Source organism: Aquarana catesbeiana, linkage group LG10, assembly GCF_042186555.1.
Source record: "Aquarana catesbeiana isolate 2022-GZ linkage group LG10, ASM4218655v1, whole genome shotgun sequence".
Classification (NCBI taxonomy): Eukaryota; Metazoa; Chordata; class Amphibia; order Anura; family Ranidae; genus Aquarana; species Aquarana catesbeiana.
In genome coordinates, this window is record NC_133333.1 from 90529581 (window position 1) to 90547227 (window position 17647).

General features: G+C 40.0%; 1 protein-coding gene across 1 annotated transcript in view; it reads left to right on the top strand.

Moving 5' to 3' along the window:
* BUD13 (BUD13 homolog) overlaps positions 1–16813 on the top strand; it is a 54278-nt gene extending 37465 nt beyond the window's left edge. Inside the window, exons 7-11 of the mRNA XM_073602395.1 lie at positions 4412–4511; positions 8524–8662; positions 8756–8934; positions 10042–10123; positions 15627–16813. Coding sequence (XP_073458496.1) covers positions 4412–4511; positions 8524–8662; positions 8756–8934; positions 10042–10123; positions 15627–15720 — 594 coding nt within the window. The 3' untranslated portion in view covers positions 15721–16813. The remainder of the gene's footprint in view (positions 1–4411; positions 4512–8523; positions 8663–8755; positions 8935–10041; positions 10124–15626) is intronic.
* The last annotated feature ends 834 nt before the right edge of the window (positions 16814–17647 follow it).

The window sequence follows — 17647 nt, forward strand, 5'->3', positions numbered from 1 at the left end:
GGTTATCATAGTCTGATTAGAGAGGGCATACAGGAAGTGGTAGGTTTAGGGTTTTTTTTTTTTTTTTTTTTTTTTTTTTTTTTACAGTTTAGAGGCGGGCAGATTACATAACACAAGCGTTGTGCTGTGTAATCTGCTTTAAGGGACCAGAATCTGCATTTTTTTGTTTTTTTTGTTTTTGAGGTTAACAAACGCTTTCATTCTCTATGGAATGAATTCAACAAGGTGTTTGGAAACGTTCTTCAGACATTTTGATCCATATTGACATGATGGCATCACGCAGTTGCTGCAGATTTGTCAGCTGCATATCCATGATGCGAATCTCCTGTTCCACCACATTCCTAAGGTGCTCTGTTGGATTGAGATCTGGTGGAGGCCATTGGAGTACAGTGAACTCCAGTGCAAGCTGGTGCTCCATCGGTCGGGAGGAAAGGGGGGGGGGCAGATAGACCTGACCATTCATTCGCTATTGGACCTGACCTATTCATTAGCACAGTGCTTTCACCCCGAGACCATCGTTTTTTTTTTGTTTTTTTTTTTGTTTTTTTTTTAAGCTTATTAGAGCCTCTGGCTCTAATCATGTGCTTCAACCCCCCCCCCCCATTGGAATCCATGTGTCCGACACTCTGCATGTAGATCAGGGGACTGGACCCGTGGATGGGGGGCACACCTGCGCCCCTAGTGGATGGGCCGCCACTAGTGAACTCATTGTCATGTTCAAGAAACCAGTTTTGAGATGATTTGAGCTTTGTGACATTGTGCAATATCTTGCTGACTGAAGACAGGTGCACTGTAGTCATAAAGGGATGGATATGATCAGCAACAATACTCAGGTAGGTCGTGGCGTTTAACCGATGTTCAATTGGTGTAAAGGGGCCCAAAGCTTGCCAGGAAAATATCCCCCACACCATTACACATCCACCACCAGGCAGGATGGATCCATGCTTTCATGTTTACGCTGAATTCTGACCCTACCATCTGAATGTCGCAGCTGAAATCGAGACTCATCAGACCAGGCAATTAGAGGTCGACTGTTATGGGTTTTTCTCTGGCCGATGCTAATATTTAGAAATTGGGATGGCCGATATATGATCCCGATTTTTGCGGCCGTTTTTTTTTGGCAGGTGGCACTGGTTGACACTGGCAAATGGCACAGGTTGGCACTGATTGTCAGGTGACACCAATTGGCACTGGCAGGTGGCACTGATTGGCACTGGCAGGTGGCACTGATTGGCACTGGCAGATGGCACTGGATGGCACTAATTGGCACTGGAAGGTGGCAATGGGTGGCACTGGCATGCACTGATTGGCACTGGCAGGCGGCAGTGGATGGCAGTGGCAGGTTTCACAGCCGATAGCGTAACTGTGTGAAACTGAATGCTCTCTGCAGCGCCGCGGTGTGTGAAACTGTATGGAGAGAGAGAGAGGAGCTGACAAATTCAGCGTGATGTCGGAGGTGGATGAGACCCGGGGTGGGCGGGACCCAGCAGCTATCCAGCCAATGATTGGGCTGTTTAAGAAAAGGGCGGGGCCACATACATGTAGCGGCCTGCCCAGATCCCACTGGCTGGTGTTGGATAGCTGAGTCCCACCCACCCCCGACATCCAACCTCAATTCTCTCTCTCCATATAGTTTCACACACCGCGGCGCTGCTCTACCCCACGTTCCTCCTCCCTTCTCCACACTCTGCTGGCAGAGGTTCAGCCAGTGTTCAATATCGGCCGAATTTGGAAAATAATCAGCCGATGCTGATTTCTCCAAAATGGCCAAATATCGGCCGATATATCGGTCGACCTCTTCAGGCAATGTCTTTCCAATCTTCTATTGTCCAATTTTGATGAGCATGTATGAATTGTAGCCTCAGTTTCCTATTCTTAGATGACAGGAGTGGCACCTGGTGTGGTCTACTGCTGCTGTAGCCCATCTGCTTCAAGGTTCGGTGTGTTGTGCGTTCAGAGATGGTATTCTGTATACCTTGGTTGTAACAAGTGGTTATGTGAATTACTGTTGCCTTTCTGTCATCTCGAACCAGTCTGCCCATTCTCTGCTCGGTTTGAACTTTAGCAAGTCATCTTCACCACGTCTAGATGCCTAAATTCATTGAGTCGCTGCCATGTGATTGGCTGATTATCAATTTGTGTTACCTAGGTGTACCTAGTGAAGTGGCCAATGAGCGTATATTCCTTTCAATCCTATATTTTTTTCTGTATGGCATTCCAAGCTTGCATTTTCCAAGGAATTGAGCATTACCTGAATTTGCAAAATAGGATAAACAAATGCAACAATTAGGGACAACTGTTTTTTGGTACAGATGTCCTTTTAAATACTCTCCCACCCCAATTGCTGCTGACCCAGTTTTAACAATTACCTCGGCCCATGTTCCAGTGATATTCACTGTGCTGCTCCGCCTGGAGCTGCACAGACTTTTTACAGACTATTTATCTTGTCGCACTGCGGCCCCATTTATTCTAGAGGAAAAAGGCATACTTCACGGGGCTCCGCCGCTGGCTGCCATGGGTACAGTTTAGCATAGATTTAAATGGGAACACGCAGTGCACATGCAAAAGAAGATGATTTCTGTGGAAAAATCTGTACGACTTTGGACATAGCAGCACGGTAAAGATCGCTGGAACAATCCGCAAGCCGAATGTTGGCTTTCTTTTTTTTTTTTAATACTCTTTATAACAAATTTATTAAAAATTCCACATATACATAAGCCATAATTGTCGAGTACAGAATACACATTTACAATACACCCATATGTACCTGGCACGCCTCCTCGGCTCATGGCTCTTAAGAAAGCAATAAATGACTATTACATTTTGACTTATGTATATGTCCATGTCATTTGTGAGGATGATGCACAGAGCCCCGCATCATTTTCCTCCTTTTTTTTTTCACTCCCCCATCCTATCACTCCCCTATCCTCCAGAAAAATACAAAAAATAACTAAATAAAAAAAAAGTTTTATTTCCATAGTGTTATTGACTTACTATATTAAATGATGATATTTTGGGACAGAATGCCTTATACTGTATTTCACTGTTGAGGTGAAATGAATCCATCCACCCCAGGTTTTACGGAAACAGGATTCCTGTCTTTTCACCAATGTCGTAAGCTCCTCCATATGCAATATCCCATTCACTGTTCTAATTTAGTGGTTGGAGGACTTCCAATGTTCCGGTATACAGGCCCTCGCCGCATTAAGGAGGTGTCTTACCACCGATTGGCGATTTATCTACCCCTTGAGAGAGGGCTGAACATGCTGCTGTGTCTCTCTCAATGGAGAGACCAGAGATATCTTTAATCAAAGCGAACACCTCTTGCCAATAGGGGCAAATTCTGGGACCTGTCCAGAAAATATGGAAAAGTGTTCCCCATCCTTCTCTGCATCGCCAACAGATAGGGTCAGCATTAGAGGACATTCAGTGCAGTTTCTCTGGAGATCTTATACCATCTAGTCAAAAGCTTATAGCCTGCTTCCTGCAGTTTCAAAGTGATAGAAGATTTTTGTATGAAATAATAGAACCCTTTGATCAGCTGAAAATGTTCTGTTAAAATCATTTTTCCATGCCAATATAAAAAAGGAAACGTGTGACTCAGATGGTGCTATTAATACAGCATGCACCTTGGATGGTCCCCGCCGTATTGGCTGGGCCTCTACACGCAATCTCTCAAAACTAGTGTGCGAATCTAAAAATTCTGAACTCTGTGGTAGTGAAATAAGATGGTGCTGTAGTTGTCTTGCCTGCCATGTTGGTAAAGATGTGAAAGCATGGATTGTATTTTCAGACATTTGAGTCTCCAAAAATCCGGCAGTGGGAACTTGCCTACTTCTAAGAACTGATGAAATTTGGGATCGGTCATACCTGACGGAAAGTCTGGGTTTCATATTACTGGCACCAAAAGTGATAGGCTGCTCACTTACCTGAGCCATACACAATTAATCCATGGGGGGGCCTTGAGTGGAATAGAGGATATATGTTGCTCCAGGGATACCCAGCTCTTTATCCGACTATGATTGCACCAGTCCAGTATCCGTAGTAAATGTGCAGCTTGATAGTATCATACTGGGTCCGGAAATCCCTGCCCCATGTGCACTTGGGCATAGTGAGTATTCCTGTTCTAATTTTTGGTGGATGACCCGCCCACAAAAAATATATTACATTTGTTTGCCCTAAAATTAACTTTGTATTTTTTCCAAAAAATTAGTGCTTAATAAACTGTTATGCAAATATTTGTCATAAAAAATAGAACTATTTATATAATTTTATTCTCCAGAGTGCAGTATATGTTTAATGGTCGGGAGGGGGTCGTTTTAACTAATCTTCAGGCCTACAATTATTTTTTAAATGTTTGCAAAAAACAGCTCTGACAGCAAAAGGGTTAAACATCCTGTAAATGTTTCAGATGCTTTCTGGTGGAAGAGTTGGCCTTGTCTCTGCTGAGGTTTTGAGAGAAGAGCAGGAAGAGGAGAGGAGGACTCGGAAAGACAACAGTAATCTAGAACGTGAGTGGAACACTGCAGATTGATATGAATGATATGAATTGTTGCAGTTTTTCTTGCACAGTAATGGCAAAGTTATTGGGGGTGTTGAGCAAAGTTTTCCTAAGCTTTGCTGCTCAGTTTTTTCCTAAATTGTACATTTTAATAAGACAATGCATAGGTCTTTCTTATATGGAGAGTAGAGGTCCTGTTCCCAATGCTGCTTGTTGAAAACACAAACCCTTTCGTCTTTTCTTCTGTGGTTAAAGTGTGTGCCTTGGCAAAAAGAAAAAAAAAATCCTAATGGTACAGGATACAAGCTGAATATGAATAGACCACGGGTTATAGGCACCTTCAGGTTATTGGACACTGGCAAAACTGTGCTGGATATGCCCCCTGGGTGTACATCATACAGACAATGTAGGTGAGAGGAGTAGAAAACTTAGAATCATTTAATATAAGATGCCTGCAATTTTAAGCCTAACTATTTCAGTGCCACATTTTTATATTTTATTACATCAGGAAAATAATTATCTTAATCAGTACAGTACAGGACTCCTGGTGGATATTCATGCACCCTGGGCTATAGGGTGCTACCTTCAGGTGAAATCCTTTCCTTCATCAGTTTATTATTTTACTTCATATTCTTCAATCAACTTCTCACTATTTTTTAGTTAAAAAAGAGAATCAGTGCATCTAGATCAGTGTAGCCTTGGTATAACCTTGGGAGCTGTACATGGACCCCGCTGTGTGGGGATGGCCTATATTTTTGCTTTGGGCAAGGGATCCTGCTTCAGCAATCTCCATGGCACTTCGTACAATGCATGGAGTTAGCCACAGGGTGCTATACAGGTCCAAGGCCATGGTCCATCACTATGGAGCCCAGACCCTGAAGACCCCTCTGGGGGCATGCCCTTCATAAAGGGCGAAGTCTATACAACTTGTCCCTGATTACCCAGAAGTGTCAGATCACTTATATGTATGTTATCTGGCGCACACGTTTCGCCCCGTGGCAGTAAAACTGCTATAGGGTGGACCTGAAGTGGTTAACATCAGTCTCTGCATTCCATTCTAGCTCTATCTCAGGCATGCAACAAGTGTTCTACCCTACCAAGGAAAACTTGGACAACTAACAATACAGTCATCACTGTCCAGAGCATAAAAGAGCCAAGCTCCTTTTCCACCCCTGCCATCTCTGCTGTGAAATGCCACCTCTAGAAGATGCAGACATTGAGGGGAATGAAGAGGATCCAGAGGCAGTGTTAAAGGAGGCTGTGGAAGATTTCTCACCTCCGGCCTCTCATACACTTGCAAGTTATTGCTTCACGCAGTGTACTTGCCAGTATGCTCACTTCTGCTGTGCACAAAAGCCTTGACATTGTAGCACTAGAATTTCCTCAGTCTCTCCACGCTCCCTTGGGTATTACGAGGTCTAAAAAAAAAAAACATTCCCCATACATAAATAAGTAGAATTGGCAATTTTTGATGATTGTGTTAATCCTGAAAAGATTTTCATCCTTCTGAGAATCTTTACCAAACTGTAGCCATTGGAAAAATAATTTGCCAAAAAGTGGTTTATTGTTCTTCTTAGTAGACCCTGCTGAATCAGTCTTAAATAAACATCTTACTGTGCCTATAGAAGATGTTCCTTCATTTAAAGATTCTGCTGACAAAAACTTTTGTACACTATCAAAAGCTCACTCGTGGTTCGGAGGATTCATGAATAAGAAAAAGGGGAAAAAACTCCGATGGTGTAGTAATAATAATGAGGAATTTATTACTTGAATTTTTGTATTTATACCTTTGTTTTTTAAGTATAAAAATCATTGGATTTAACAAGCCGGCATAAAAACAAAGGCTGAACGCCCGTGCAAACATGGAACACGTGATGGCAAGCACTGCGAGGCCACGCCCTACATGTTTCGTCATACGTGACGTCTTCTACGGGGCACGTTATTACTACACCATCAGAGTTTTTTCCCCTTTTTCTTATTCATGGATCCTCCGAACCACGAGTCTCCCTCCTGACGCTGCAGCAGTAAGATCAGCTCTGAGTTGGTGGTGCTCGTAAGCAAGACCCGGACATCTATATTTCATCTGTCCCTGCAGAGGGTTATATCTGCAAGTGCGTATGACCTCGCCACAGAGGAGGTCCAACAAATGGGGTAAGGGTACATCCATTACTCCTCTCCCGCAATTAATGGTGGCTCGGAAGTGTCTCTGCACCCTTTTCACCTTTCTACCCTGATGTGACACATCAAAGGAACGGCTTTTCTTCCTCACAATTTTTGTTTTTGCTATTTTGTTTTTTATGGACTGAATGTGGCGTCTTTTAAACGATTGAGTGTTCAATCGCATCTTCAGAACTTTCATTTCTATTTCTTTTTCTATTAATTCTTTATGGAGATATGTTATAAATTTGTTGTTTTGTTATTTACTTGCATTGGGATTTAAATATATTGTAGCTCTGGATATCACCTCAAGGAGCCTTCTAATCGTAAAACCTTATTACATGTTATGCTAGCGCACAATTTTTAGTTTATATTTGTAATGACAACAATTTTCTCAGTGAAGCGGTGCATTATCTGACAAATGCAGAGGTGCCAGTATTTTTGGCCATGACTGTATTAAAAAAAAAAAAAAAAAGAGGTTTTCTTTTGTCTTGTCGTCAGGGCCTTGCAAATTATCTCCTACCTCAAAATCCCTTATTGCCAACAACTCGCCTCACCATACATTCTAAAGCATAGAACACCTCCAGCACTCTCACATGTTCACTCCACCACATCAGTGAGTGTTTCCTGGCTATCCTGACATTAATCCTCTGTTGCTCAGCTTTGCAAGGCCCCACTTGGTCTTCAGTGTATACTTTTCTCCAGGTTCTACCAGGTGGACTTTCAAGTTTCTGTGGACACAGCTTTCGACTCCAAGGATCTGTTGACCCTTGTTATTGTTCAGCCTTTTGGCACGGTTCTGTTTGCTTTGTTGTTGCCCACCCTTCTTATTCATTCTTCTGGGATGTCTCAGGGTCTTTGAATACACAGTCTGTGTCCTGTACTGTACTCTTTTTACTCTGCATTGCTTGCTAAAGAGCTCTTGCATAGTAGGTAAGGTTTTAAGGGTATGCCCAGGAAAAGCATGTCAAGCAAAACTTGCCCAGTGTCCAATCACCTGCAGGTACCAGCCTCTAACCAAGGGTCTCAAATATCCAGCCTGTGTCCTGCACTGTACGGTACGCCAAAATTTTGGATTTTATGAGGAAGTCAAAATTTCTCTATCCAGGACATCTCTGGAATACTTGCACACTTCCCTCATGTTTTGTCTCATTAAAACACTGCATTTGCTGAAAAATATCAGACAGAAACATGACCTTAGCTTTGTGAGGTATATACAAGAATAAAATTGTATGTTATGTGAAAATCTAGAGATATCAGATTCTGTCAGTGGGTATAGGGGCAAGTAAGGGTTTGTAGATGTTATTTACAGACTTGTTCTCCAGCTCTATCAGACTGGTCAGAGATCGATTCCTTGTTTGCAATGACTAAGAAGGAGTGTTCCATTACGTCCATCACGTTAGGCGTTGCATGCATTGGTCTAACTACCACCCCTAGATGAATGCCTGAATAAACATTTATAAATAAGTACATTAAACAATTTTATATAGCACATCTAATATACAGAATTAAAGTCTGTGAGTGATCCTTTTTTCAGTTCAGCAGATCACTGGCTGAAAAGAAATGCAAATCACCTAGTTCTTGCCTTAGGGTAATTTTCTGATTCTGATGGTTGACACACTTTTCCCAGTTCCATAAGTACCAATTGCAAGGCCTTTTGTTTACAGCACTGGACAAAGTTTACTTCTCGCCCCTGTGGCAGTGACATTGACAAAAAAAATCCTCCAAGTAGAAAAAAAGATTAATTCACAATTGGAAAACTACACAAAGGCTGAGGTTGAATGACCAGTTACATTTTTTCCCTGTTTCTTTAATGTTTGAAACCGCTTTTTTTCTCCAAATTTTGTAATGTATTTTCTGTGCAGAGGATTCAAGAAATACAGAAACCATTTTCAGAGACAAAAGCGGAAAACGGAGAGACTTAAAAGCAGAGCGTGAACAGCAGCTTCAGAAACAAGCCATACAAGAGAAACGTGATGAGAAGTATGCCCAGTGGGGCAAAGGGTATGAGAGCTAATACTTTTTATTACTGCAAGCAGCTATAATGCAGGCAATAGACAGCAAAATTGTGAGGTGACAATGTGCAATTTCTTTCAGTCTGGTACAACAGAAACAGCAGCGTCAAAAAGTGGAAGATGCAGCTCGGGAGATGTCTAAGCCTCTGGCTCGATACATTGATGACACTGACCTAGATCGCTTGTTACGTGAACAGGAAAGGGATGGAGATCCAATGGCTAAGTTCCTGAAAAAGAAGAATGAAGAACAAAGCAAAAAAGGTAAATGTCCCCAAAAAACGGAACTGTAGCAATCTTCAGAGCCATGAAGGTACAATGTGGTAAGAAGTGACTGGGTAAATTCTGTAGCAGACTTTTTTTAATTTGTTTTACAGAATCTGGGTGCAACTCTTGCCTGTTTAATTGCCTATCACAAATCTTATTGATACATTTAGCAGTACTCCCTTGTAGTCATGGAATTGAAAGAATTGCCATGTATAGTGAAATTGTAGAGACAGAGCAGCAGTGTATACACATAAAGAGTGGACTCCCTTTTAATAAAATCCCTGTTAGGTATAGAACTCTTTTATTTATATATGTATATTAAAAAGCAGAAAATGTGTATGTGGATTGCCAATTATTGTTTACTTGAGGGTAGCTTTCTTTAATGTGTTATTATAGCAAATTGACTTGAAATGTGGTAGATCTCTTCTATAGCTGCTTGAAGATAATCGCCAAAGTGGAACAGTTTCATGCTCTTTTTGCTGTACATAAATTTACCATGTAAAATTTAAGCTGTCCATGAACGTAGCAAATTTTCCCAGTTCCTGATGAGCCAGCACCATTCCTCCCAACATCCTTTGTTTGCAAAATCATTGGAGCTGGTCGCAAAATTGTCAGGCGAACAGCTCCTCTATTCAAAATGATACAGGCAGGTTAGCATGGATGGCATAATCTGTTAGATTTTTTTCACTCAATCCGCTGGATGAATGGAAAAAAAATCTGTCGGCGTATGGCCAGCTTTACCTATAGGCATTAGATGACTGTGGCTTGATCAAGCCATATTCAGCAAAATTAGGCATTTAAAGATTTGATGGAGAAGGTAGGAAATCCTTATGGCAGCTGTTCTTCACAGAAATGGGTTGCTGTGTTTTCCGCATTCCTTCCAACTGTAGAAATAAACTGGACACACAGCATTGCCTTCTAAGATGTCTGAGTACCTCAGCGATTCTCTTTGTTGTTTAAATTATTGTTAGGACTTTGACACTTTTTTTATTATTATTTATTTTTTACTTTTTTATTTATTTATTTATTTATTTTTTTTATTGTTTTGTTGTGTGACAGCAAATTAGAGATGAAATGCTTTTTTTTTTTTTTTTCCCTCTCCAGAGCGCCCAAGATATAAGGGTTCAAATCCTCCTCTAAACAGATTTAATATCTGGCCAGGGTACCGCTGGGACGGTGTTGACAGGTATGTGAGTTCATATACAAACTATATTATGTAATGTTTGGTCAACATTACTGACCCTGTTACCCATTAATATGTGTACATTCAGAACCAAACACTGGTGCTGCCAGTTCAACATGGCAAGCATAAAATTATCAAAGTAAAGTAAAGCTTGTATTCCATTAACTCCCCACATTCAGCTAAACAATCTAACTCCATCATTATGTGTACATTTATTTAACCTCTTTTCGCTGAGCACATGCAAATATGTGGCTTCTTGGTGGCCGGGCCTTGGCGCCGAGTGGCTGCATATTTGCCTGCAATAGAGCTGTGACGAGAGTGCGCACTCCCAGCACAGTTACTGCCGACTACATTCGCTTCTTGCGAACGGGAGCTTTTTAGATTATGTGACCGCTAATTATGGCGGTCACTTGACCATAAGCCCCACCCTGCCTCACGGCATTCTAAAGCCTGTTAAGGGCCGGCACTAAGGGGTTTAACCACTTGAGCTGCGGAAGGTTTTACCCCCTTCATGACCAGAGCATTTTTTGCTATTCAGCACTTTTCTACTTTAACTGGCAATTGCGCAGTCATGCAACACAGTACGCAAATTACATTTTTATCAATGTTTTCACTCAGAGCTTTCTTTTGGTGGTATTTGATCACTACTGGGTTTTTTATTTTTTGTGATAGAAATGAAAAAAAAAATACAGAAATTAAAAAAAAAAAAAAAAAAAAGACTATTTTCTACTTTCTGTTAAACACATCCAATAAAATTTCTTCAAAATGTATTCTTGTAGATGTCTTTGGTACAAAAAAAATCCTGCTTTGCAGGGGGAAGAAGCAAACAGATCGCCGTTCCCTGTACACATATATAGTTTTGTGTTTTTGTAAACACAGAACTCTGGGTGTGATTGGACACAGCTGATCAGCTGACTTCAGCCAAAATCATTGGCTGAAATCGGTTGCCAAACTTGTGCTTTGTCCAGTCACAGCATGGACTGGCAGGGGACGCGCACCTGAACCCGGAAGAAAGGCCATGACAAACGGGTATGTCGCCCAGCCTGGACCTGCCGTCCGCTCACAGTATAGCTACTGTGGGCCGGCAACAAGCTGGTGAATCTGTTTGTCCCTTTTTTCATTATAATGCTTTGCAGTCATGCCACTTTGTTCATACAGCTAGGGCAGCTTCTGGGCATGTCTCCTTCCTCCAGTTCCTTCTGTCAGAGCACTCTCATAAATGAGGACACTAGTGTGTCCTCATTCATGAAAAAAACATATGACATCATAAATGGGGCAAGGCGGGCCTGTGCTGTGCTGTTTGCATAGACACAATGACAACAGTACCAGGAAAGGTCTGTGAGCAGCCACATTCGGCTGATTCTCTAGATTAGACAGTTTTTACTAATTGGATATTCAGCAATTACAATAATACATAGTATTAGGTAGTATAAAAAATGTATATAATATACATACTTATCAAGTGTACATTTTCATTTTTGACTGGGATTCTACTTTAAAGTTAATGGCTTTTTTTTTTTTTCAATAAGCGATATAACCTGCTGTTGTTTTTTGCTAGATATATTTTATAAGTGAAAATATTGTAATACGTTTCTCATCAACTACATTGCCTTCACGCCCTCAGGGTTTCCTGAATACTACAGTAGTACTGTTCCTGAATTAGGCTTTCCATCATTCAATTTTTTTTTTTTTTTAATTTATTACACTTGGATCAAGGAAGGGTAAAGATGGCAATCCAATGTTTTCCAGTTAAGTTTTAGTTTATTTTGAAAGTTTATTGTTAAAGCTGAATTAAACTCTGCTAAAAATGTTTTCTAAATGGGCCCCCTACAAGTTAATAGAGTAATGAGCTAGTATGTACCACATATATTATGTGCCGCATTATGACAGACTTACCTTTTAAAAGGATGCCATGCTGCGCTGTAAGTACTCAGACACTTCCATCTTCTTCCAGGTTTGTGCTGTTCAGCCGCTTGAATGTCATTCCCACGCATGCACTTGGGAGTCAATTCATCATGGCCCAGAGCTGGTGCTATAAAAGTATTCTGAGCTGCTAATGCTTGACCCAGTCTATATTACCACCTACAGGCAGGGGGAAGCATTTATGACAGAAGAGACCAACGATTTCTTCTGTCATAAAAACTCTACCTGTTTTTTTTTTTTTTTTTTTTTTTTTTTTTTTTTTTTTTAATGGTTTTAATACCACTTTAAATTTTCTTTTGTACTTTTATCTTCCCAGTCTTTTTGTGTATATAAGCTGTAAGGTTGTTGAAAGGCTTTTACTTAGTTATGCGCTAAGAGGCTGAGTTTTCTACACCTGTATTAAAGTTTTAATTCCCCCCTAGTTTTATGAAAGGCTCTTCCTCCTCTTTTTTTCCAGTATATGGCAGGTGTCTACACCGGCAGCTGGGCATTAACCCTGTATGTTGCATTGTTGGGTAGTGGATCAGCACTAACTATATGCCTTAAAGCAGGGATCCTCAAACTTCGGCCCTCCAGCTGCTGCAGAACTACACATCCCATGAGGCGTTGTAAAACTCTGACATTCACAGACATGACTGGGCATGATGGGAATCATAGTTCCTGAACAACTGGAGGGCCATAGTTTGAAGACCCCTGCCTTTTAAAGGATACGTTTTTTTCCAGATACATACATATTATAAATAGATAGAAATATATGTGCAGCTTGCCTATGTGTACCAATAGTATTTCCTGCGCTGTCAATCCTAACCAATTAAATTATTTGTCTTTTTGCTAGATATGTGGTCTGACAGGGGGGGTTGGCTTTTGATTACGCTATCTCTGCAGTGAGACCAGCTAGAAAGAAGGAAAAAGTAGTTAGTTGCCTAGGGCACAGGAGCAACAAAATAATGTGTAATAAAGCTTTTTCTTTAACCGCTTGCCGACCATGTAATGTAGATATACGATGGCAATGCAATTTGGCTGTGCCAGATCACGTGCTAGGTATGTGACGCTTCCGGGTAGGGGGGCACGTGTGCTGCCAGCGACCCAGCCATGCTGGGATTAAACACAGCAGATGTCGATCGGCATGTGCCGGCCAATTGATTACCGCCGGCATCTGGCAATCATCATGAATTTAGAACAAGACAGAGCCCTGTCCTGTCAATGGGGAAGTAATCGATTTTTCTTTCCCTGCTCCATTTGTGGGAAATAAAGGACATAAATTTTGTTTGGGTACAGTATCGCATGACTGCGCAATTGTCAGTTAAAGTAACGCAGTGCCATGTTGCAAAAAATGGCCTGGTCATGAATGGGGGTAAATCTGCTAGAGGTCAAGTGGTTAAAGATGTAGCTGTATACATTTTTTTGTACTGTACAATTACTGCTATTGGTTTGCAACTGTTCCAGAATTGTACTTTACCATTATGCGTTGTACCTAGGCTTTGGCCTGACCAGTAACCTGTTGTAAATATTTTCTCTTTTGGTTTCTTAAATCGTCCAAAGATGTTGCTTGTTTTCCCTCATCAACACGGTCAGTAGGGAGCTGTGCCTGCTGGGAGAACACAGTGGTTATTGCTAGAGGCTATAGCCGCTGGCAATAATCCCATAAAAAATCTGAAATGCTGGTTGTACCCAAGTTGAGCAATAAATCAACTTGGGTACAAGCGGTCTTGTCCATACATGGTTTGAAAACTGCTGAACCAGCTGAGATTCGAACTGTCTATGGCTGGCTATAGATGAACTGATATTCTTTCCTGCAACCTGTGGTTTCCTGGATTCATCCTTCCTCCTGGTTTGCTTGATTCCCCCCATCAACACGGTTATGATTGTTGAGGGAATCCCTCCCGCAGAGCCACTGTGTTCTCCCGACAGGGGGAGCCATCCTCGCCGGGAAAACACCGTGATTACTTCTAGCGGCTATAATAGCTGATAGCAATCATGGAATGTAAAATCCAACAGTCTGTTTGTAACCAAGTTTATTAGCTTGGGTACATTCAGCCTGCCCATACATAGTTTGAATCTTGGCTGGTTCAGCAGAAAATTTGATCCTTCTATGGCTGGCTTTAGTCCACTACCAAACACCTTATCACTTTGTCAAATTAACTCACAAACATGTTTGACACTGAAGTAGAATAATAACGTATCGAACCAGGCAGGATCTCAGTGATGCAGGTTTATTAACAGCTGGGAACATACAGGTTTATGTTGAAAGTATTACAAGATTCAGGTCTAATTTATACAGTTTCTTACAATGCAAGCATATTAGGTACAACATGATTGGTTGCTAAGATCTACGTCAATGTAACTAACCATAAATCTGACACCTGTCATACAACCAGACAAACATATTCATTCCCAGAATTCCTATATGTTTGTTAAAATTATTTATAACTGGTTTTGTCTATGGTTTTATCCGTTAAAATACTTGTTTAGAGACAGTATGGCACCCAATCGTGTTACATTAAACCCTCCTTGTCCTGATAAGACTTCACCAACTCGAGGATACAGATTTACGACTTTGGGAAAGTGAACTTGCAACAACCCCACCTTTTATGTGTTATATTTCTTATTGTTTTTCACTATACAATCCTATATGCATGTATGTATATTCATATATTGGCTTCACAGAAAGGTACTGTATTACTTATTTATATATAATATATTTTTTTAATCTCTAACTGCTTTATTCAATATTGTCTAATTATCTATACTTTCACATCCGTGTTCTCTTATTCAATGTATTTTAACAGTTTTAATGAGGGCACAAGCAGACCTTTTTGACCCTGTCAAACTTAATTAATGTACATAACTTTCCCATATTCCACATAATTCATTTTAAACCACTAGTATAAGAAGTTTTATCACTTATTCTTGACAGTGTTTGTTTATTAACCTCAAGGAATATTATCTTATCAGGCTGTAGTTCAACTGCTGTCAAAGTGTTTCTCTTCTAAGTAGTAGACTTAAAAACCTAAAATGAACCATCCTAATAACCTTTCACCCAGTAAACTTGTGACTGTCTTCTAAAAAATACCAGCATAAGGCAGAGAGGTCATCAAAAGTTCAACATTTAAAAATCAAGACTGTCTATGCGATAACATAGTATACATTAAAGACTAATAACTATTGCTTTACTATAGAATATTGATAAGACCACTACTATATACTATATGAATAATAATTATATTATCAATAAAACATATGCAAATTGATATGAATAATATGAAATACATTGGCTAATATGAAATTCTACTACAACACACCTAAGGGGCCTTCAATTTAAAGAGCCTCCAGCACTGTATTCTGTTTGATGGGTGCAATTAAGTTCTTTCAGACAGATTTAAAAGGCAGTTCCACATTCCATGCTTTCATTTTTTAATGCCGTTTAGTAGTCATTTATAGTTCAACAGTACTTCAATGCAATTTTGTGTCTACAAGCTTTTTCCTTTTAAATGTAAATTCTACTCTGTAGAATTATTTTACAAAACGTAAATGATAAATGTTAAGCAGATTCCTCCTTCACACATTTTGTTTGTCCTGGTAGGTCTAATGGATTTGAAAACAAGTATTTTGCTAGAATTTCGGAAAAGAAGGCTGTCCAAGAATCTGCATACAAGTGGAGTGTGGAAGATATGTGAACATGTCACGTTTGCCTGGAACTTTGAAAGGACCATTTCGAATAGCTGTGAACATGCAAGCAAACTGTCTATTAACATTTTCTATGCTGTTTTCTGTTTAGTGAATCCCATAATGCAGTTGACCTGTGGATACTAAAGTAGAACTAAAAGCAAAACTAACTTTTTCATTGTAGATAAAGGAGAGGGTAATAATCACTGCCATGTTTTCCATTGGAGAGATTTTCCTTCACTTCCTGTCCCACAGCCAAAACAGGAATTTAGTGGAAATCCCTCCAAAATGAGGGATTCCCTGGTTGTCACCAGAACTAGTGTCCCCAATTGGAAGATTCCCCTTCTGTTCCTGTCTAGGGCAACCCAAAATGTGTCATTTTCTTTTACTTTTGGTGATGATGGTAAATCTGACAAATGGGGAGAATGTCCCCAACAGGGGCACAGACGGCAATAAAAACATGCAGGGTGTTCTGATCCCTCTCCACTCTTTCCTACGCTAAAAAAAAAAGTCTTTAGTTTTACATCAGCTGTATTTTCAACACTAGGCTCTCTTAATATGTTTGATATGTAACAGGTTATGCTTGGATGTACTGTATAGGTATATATATATATATATATACCTTTGCTGGTCTTCTTAAAATGCTACTTGCCTGCCTGTCATGCTGATTCTTTGACTTCAGTACTTTGAGCCACTGACTGAGAACAAAGCATAGAGGAAAGGAATTATTCTGGGTCTATGACTTGGAAGTACTACAGCCAGACAACAAACATTTTCTGAAGTAGATCGACAGTGGCAGCCCTGTGTTACTTCGATAACAGGTATTCAGGTAAACGATATTCCTTTAAAAGCCACAGATTTCATGATAGTATGTCTCACTCATTGATTAATGCAGGAATATCATTTTATCTTTCTACCCCATGGGTACATGTTGCTACATGGGTTCCTCTATACTTCAGGAGGATTTCAAGAGGTTTAAAGGGTAAAGAAAAATATTTTTTATATAATTTAGCACCCTTAAAAAAAAAAAAAAAAAACTTTTTGTGTTGTATTTTACTGGATTCAGGTCTGTAATATATTAAATGTGCCCTTTTTTATTTAAAATGGAGTTGTGTTTTCTTTAAAACAGACATGGGTGTTGAACATTTTCTATTATGTGTTATCCCAACTCTTCAACTATTCTTTTAGCTTTAACGTTGCAACAAAAGTGACATCACATTTCTTTAATCCCAACTCCAGCCAAAAACTTTTTTTCCTTTCTTAGAGAGAAAGGAAAAGCGGGGACACTGTATCACATTTATACGAAGTGATGGGGATCTTTGCAAAAGAAATAGATTTACATTTTGTGGTAGAGTGAGTTAAAACCCATTCTAATGTGTTAGCAGTATGCTTTCAAAAATTTTCCCAGAATAATTATTCCAAACTTTAAATATTTATCTTTTTTTGTTATTTGAAGACCAAGCTGGTCATAGCACAAAACATAAGACTTAGGAAATAGGAGCTGTGTGTGGTTACCCCTCCTAGCATACTATTCCCTGATTCCCAGTAATCGTACAGGTGAGAGGGCATGCGCAACCCACTATTTTGGTTCTCTGGTTTAGGATATTAGCTGATTTGCACTTGTGTAGCTTTCATCTTCAGAAACGGAGGCATCTGCCACTGAAACTATAGATTGTTTCCTTGCTTGTTCCTGCCCTTTTCATACCTAGCATACCTTGAAAACATGTGAAGAAAAAAAAAAGTCCTTGATTGGTTTAAATGTCAGAATGAGCATGCCTTTCTAATAAGATGCGAGGGGCCTTCAGCTTTTATTAAAATAGACCTTCTTGTCGGTGCAGGCATTGTGAAATTTTTTTTTTTTTAAACTTGATTTTATTATCAAGATGAAAATATTTTCCTTCATTTCAAGCATGTTCATGTAAATTTTTAAATGAACTT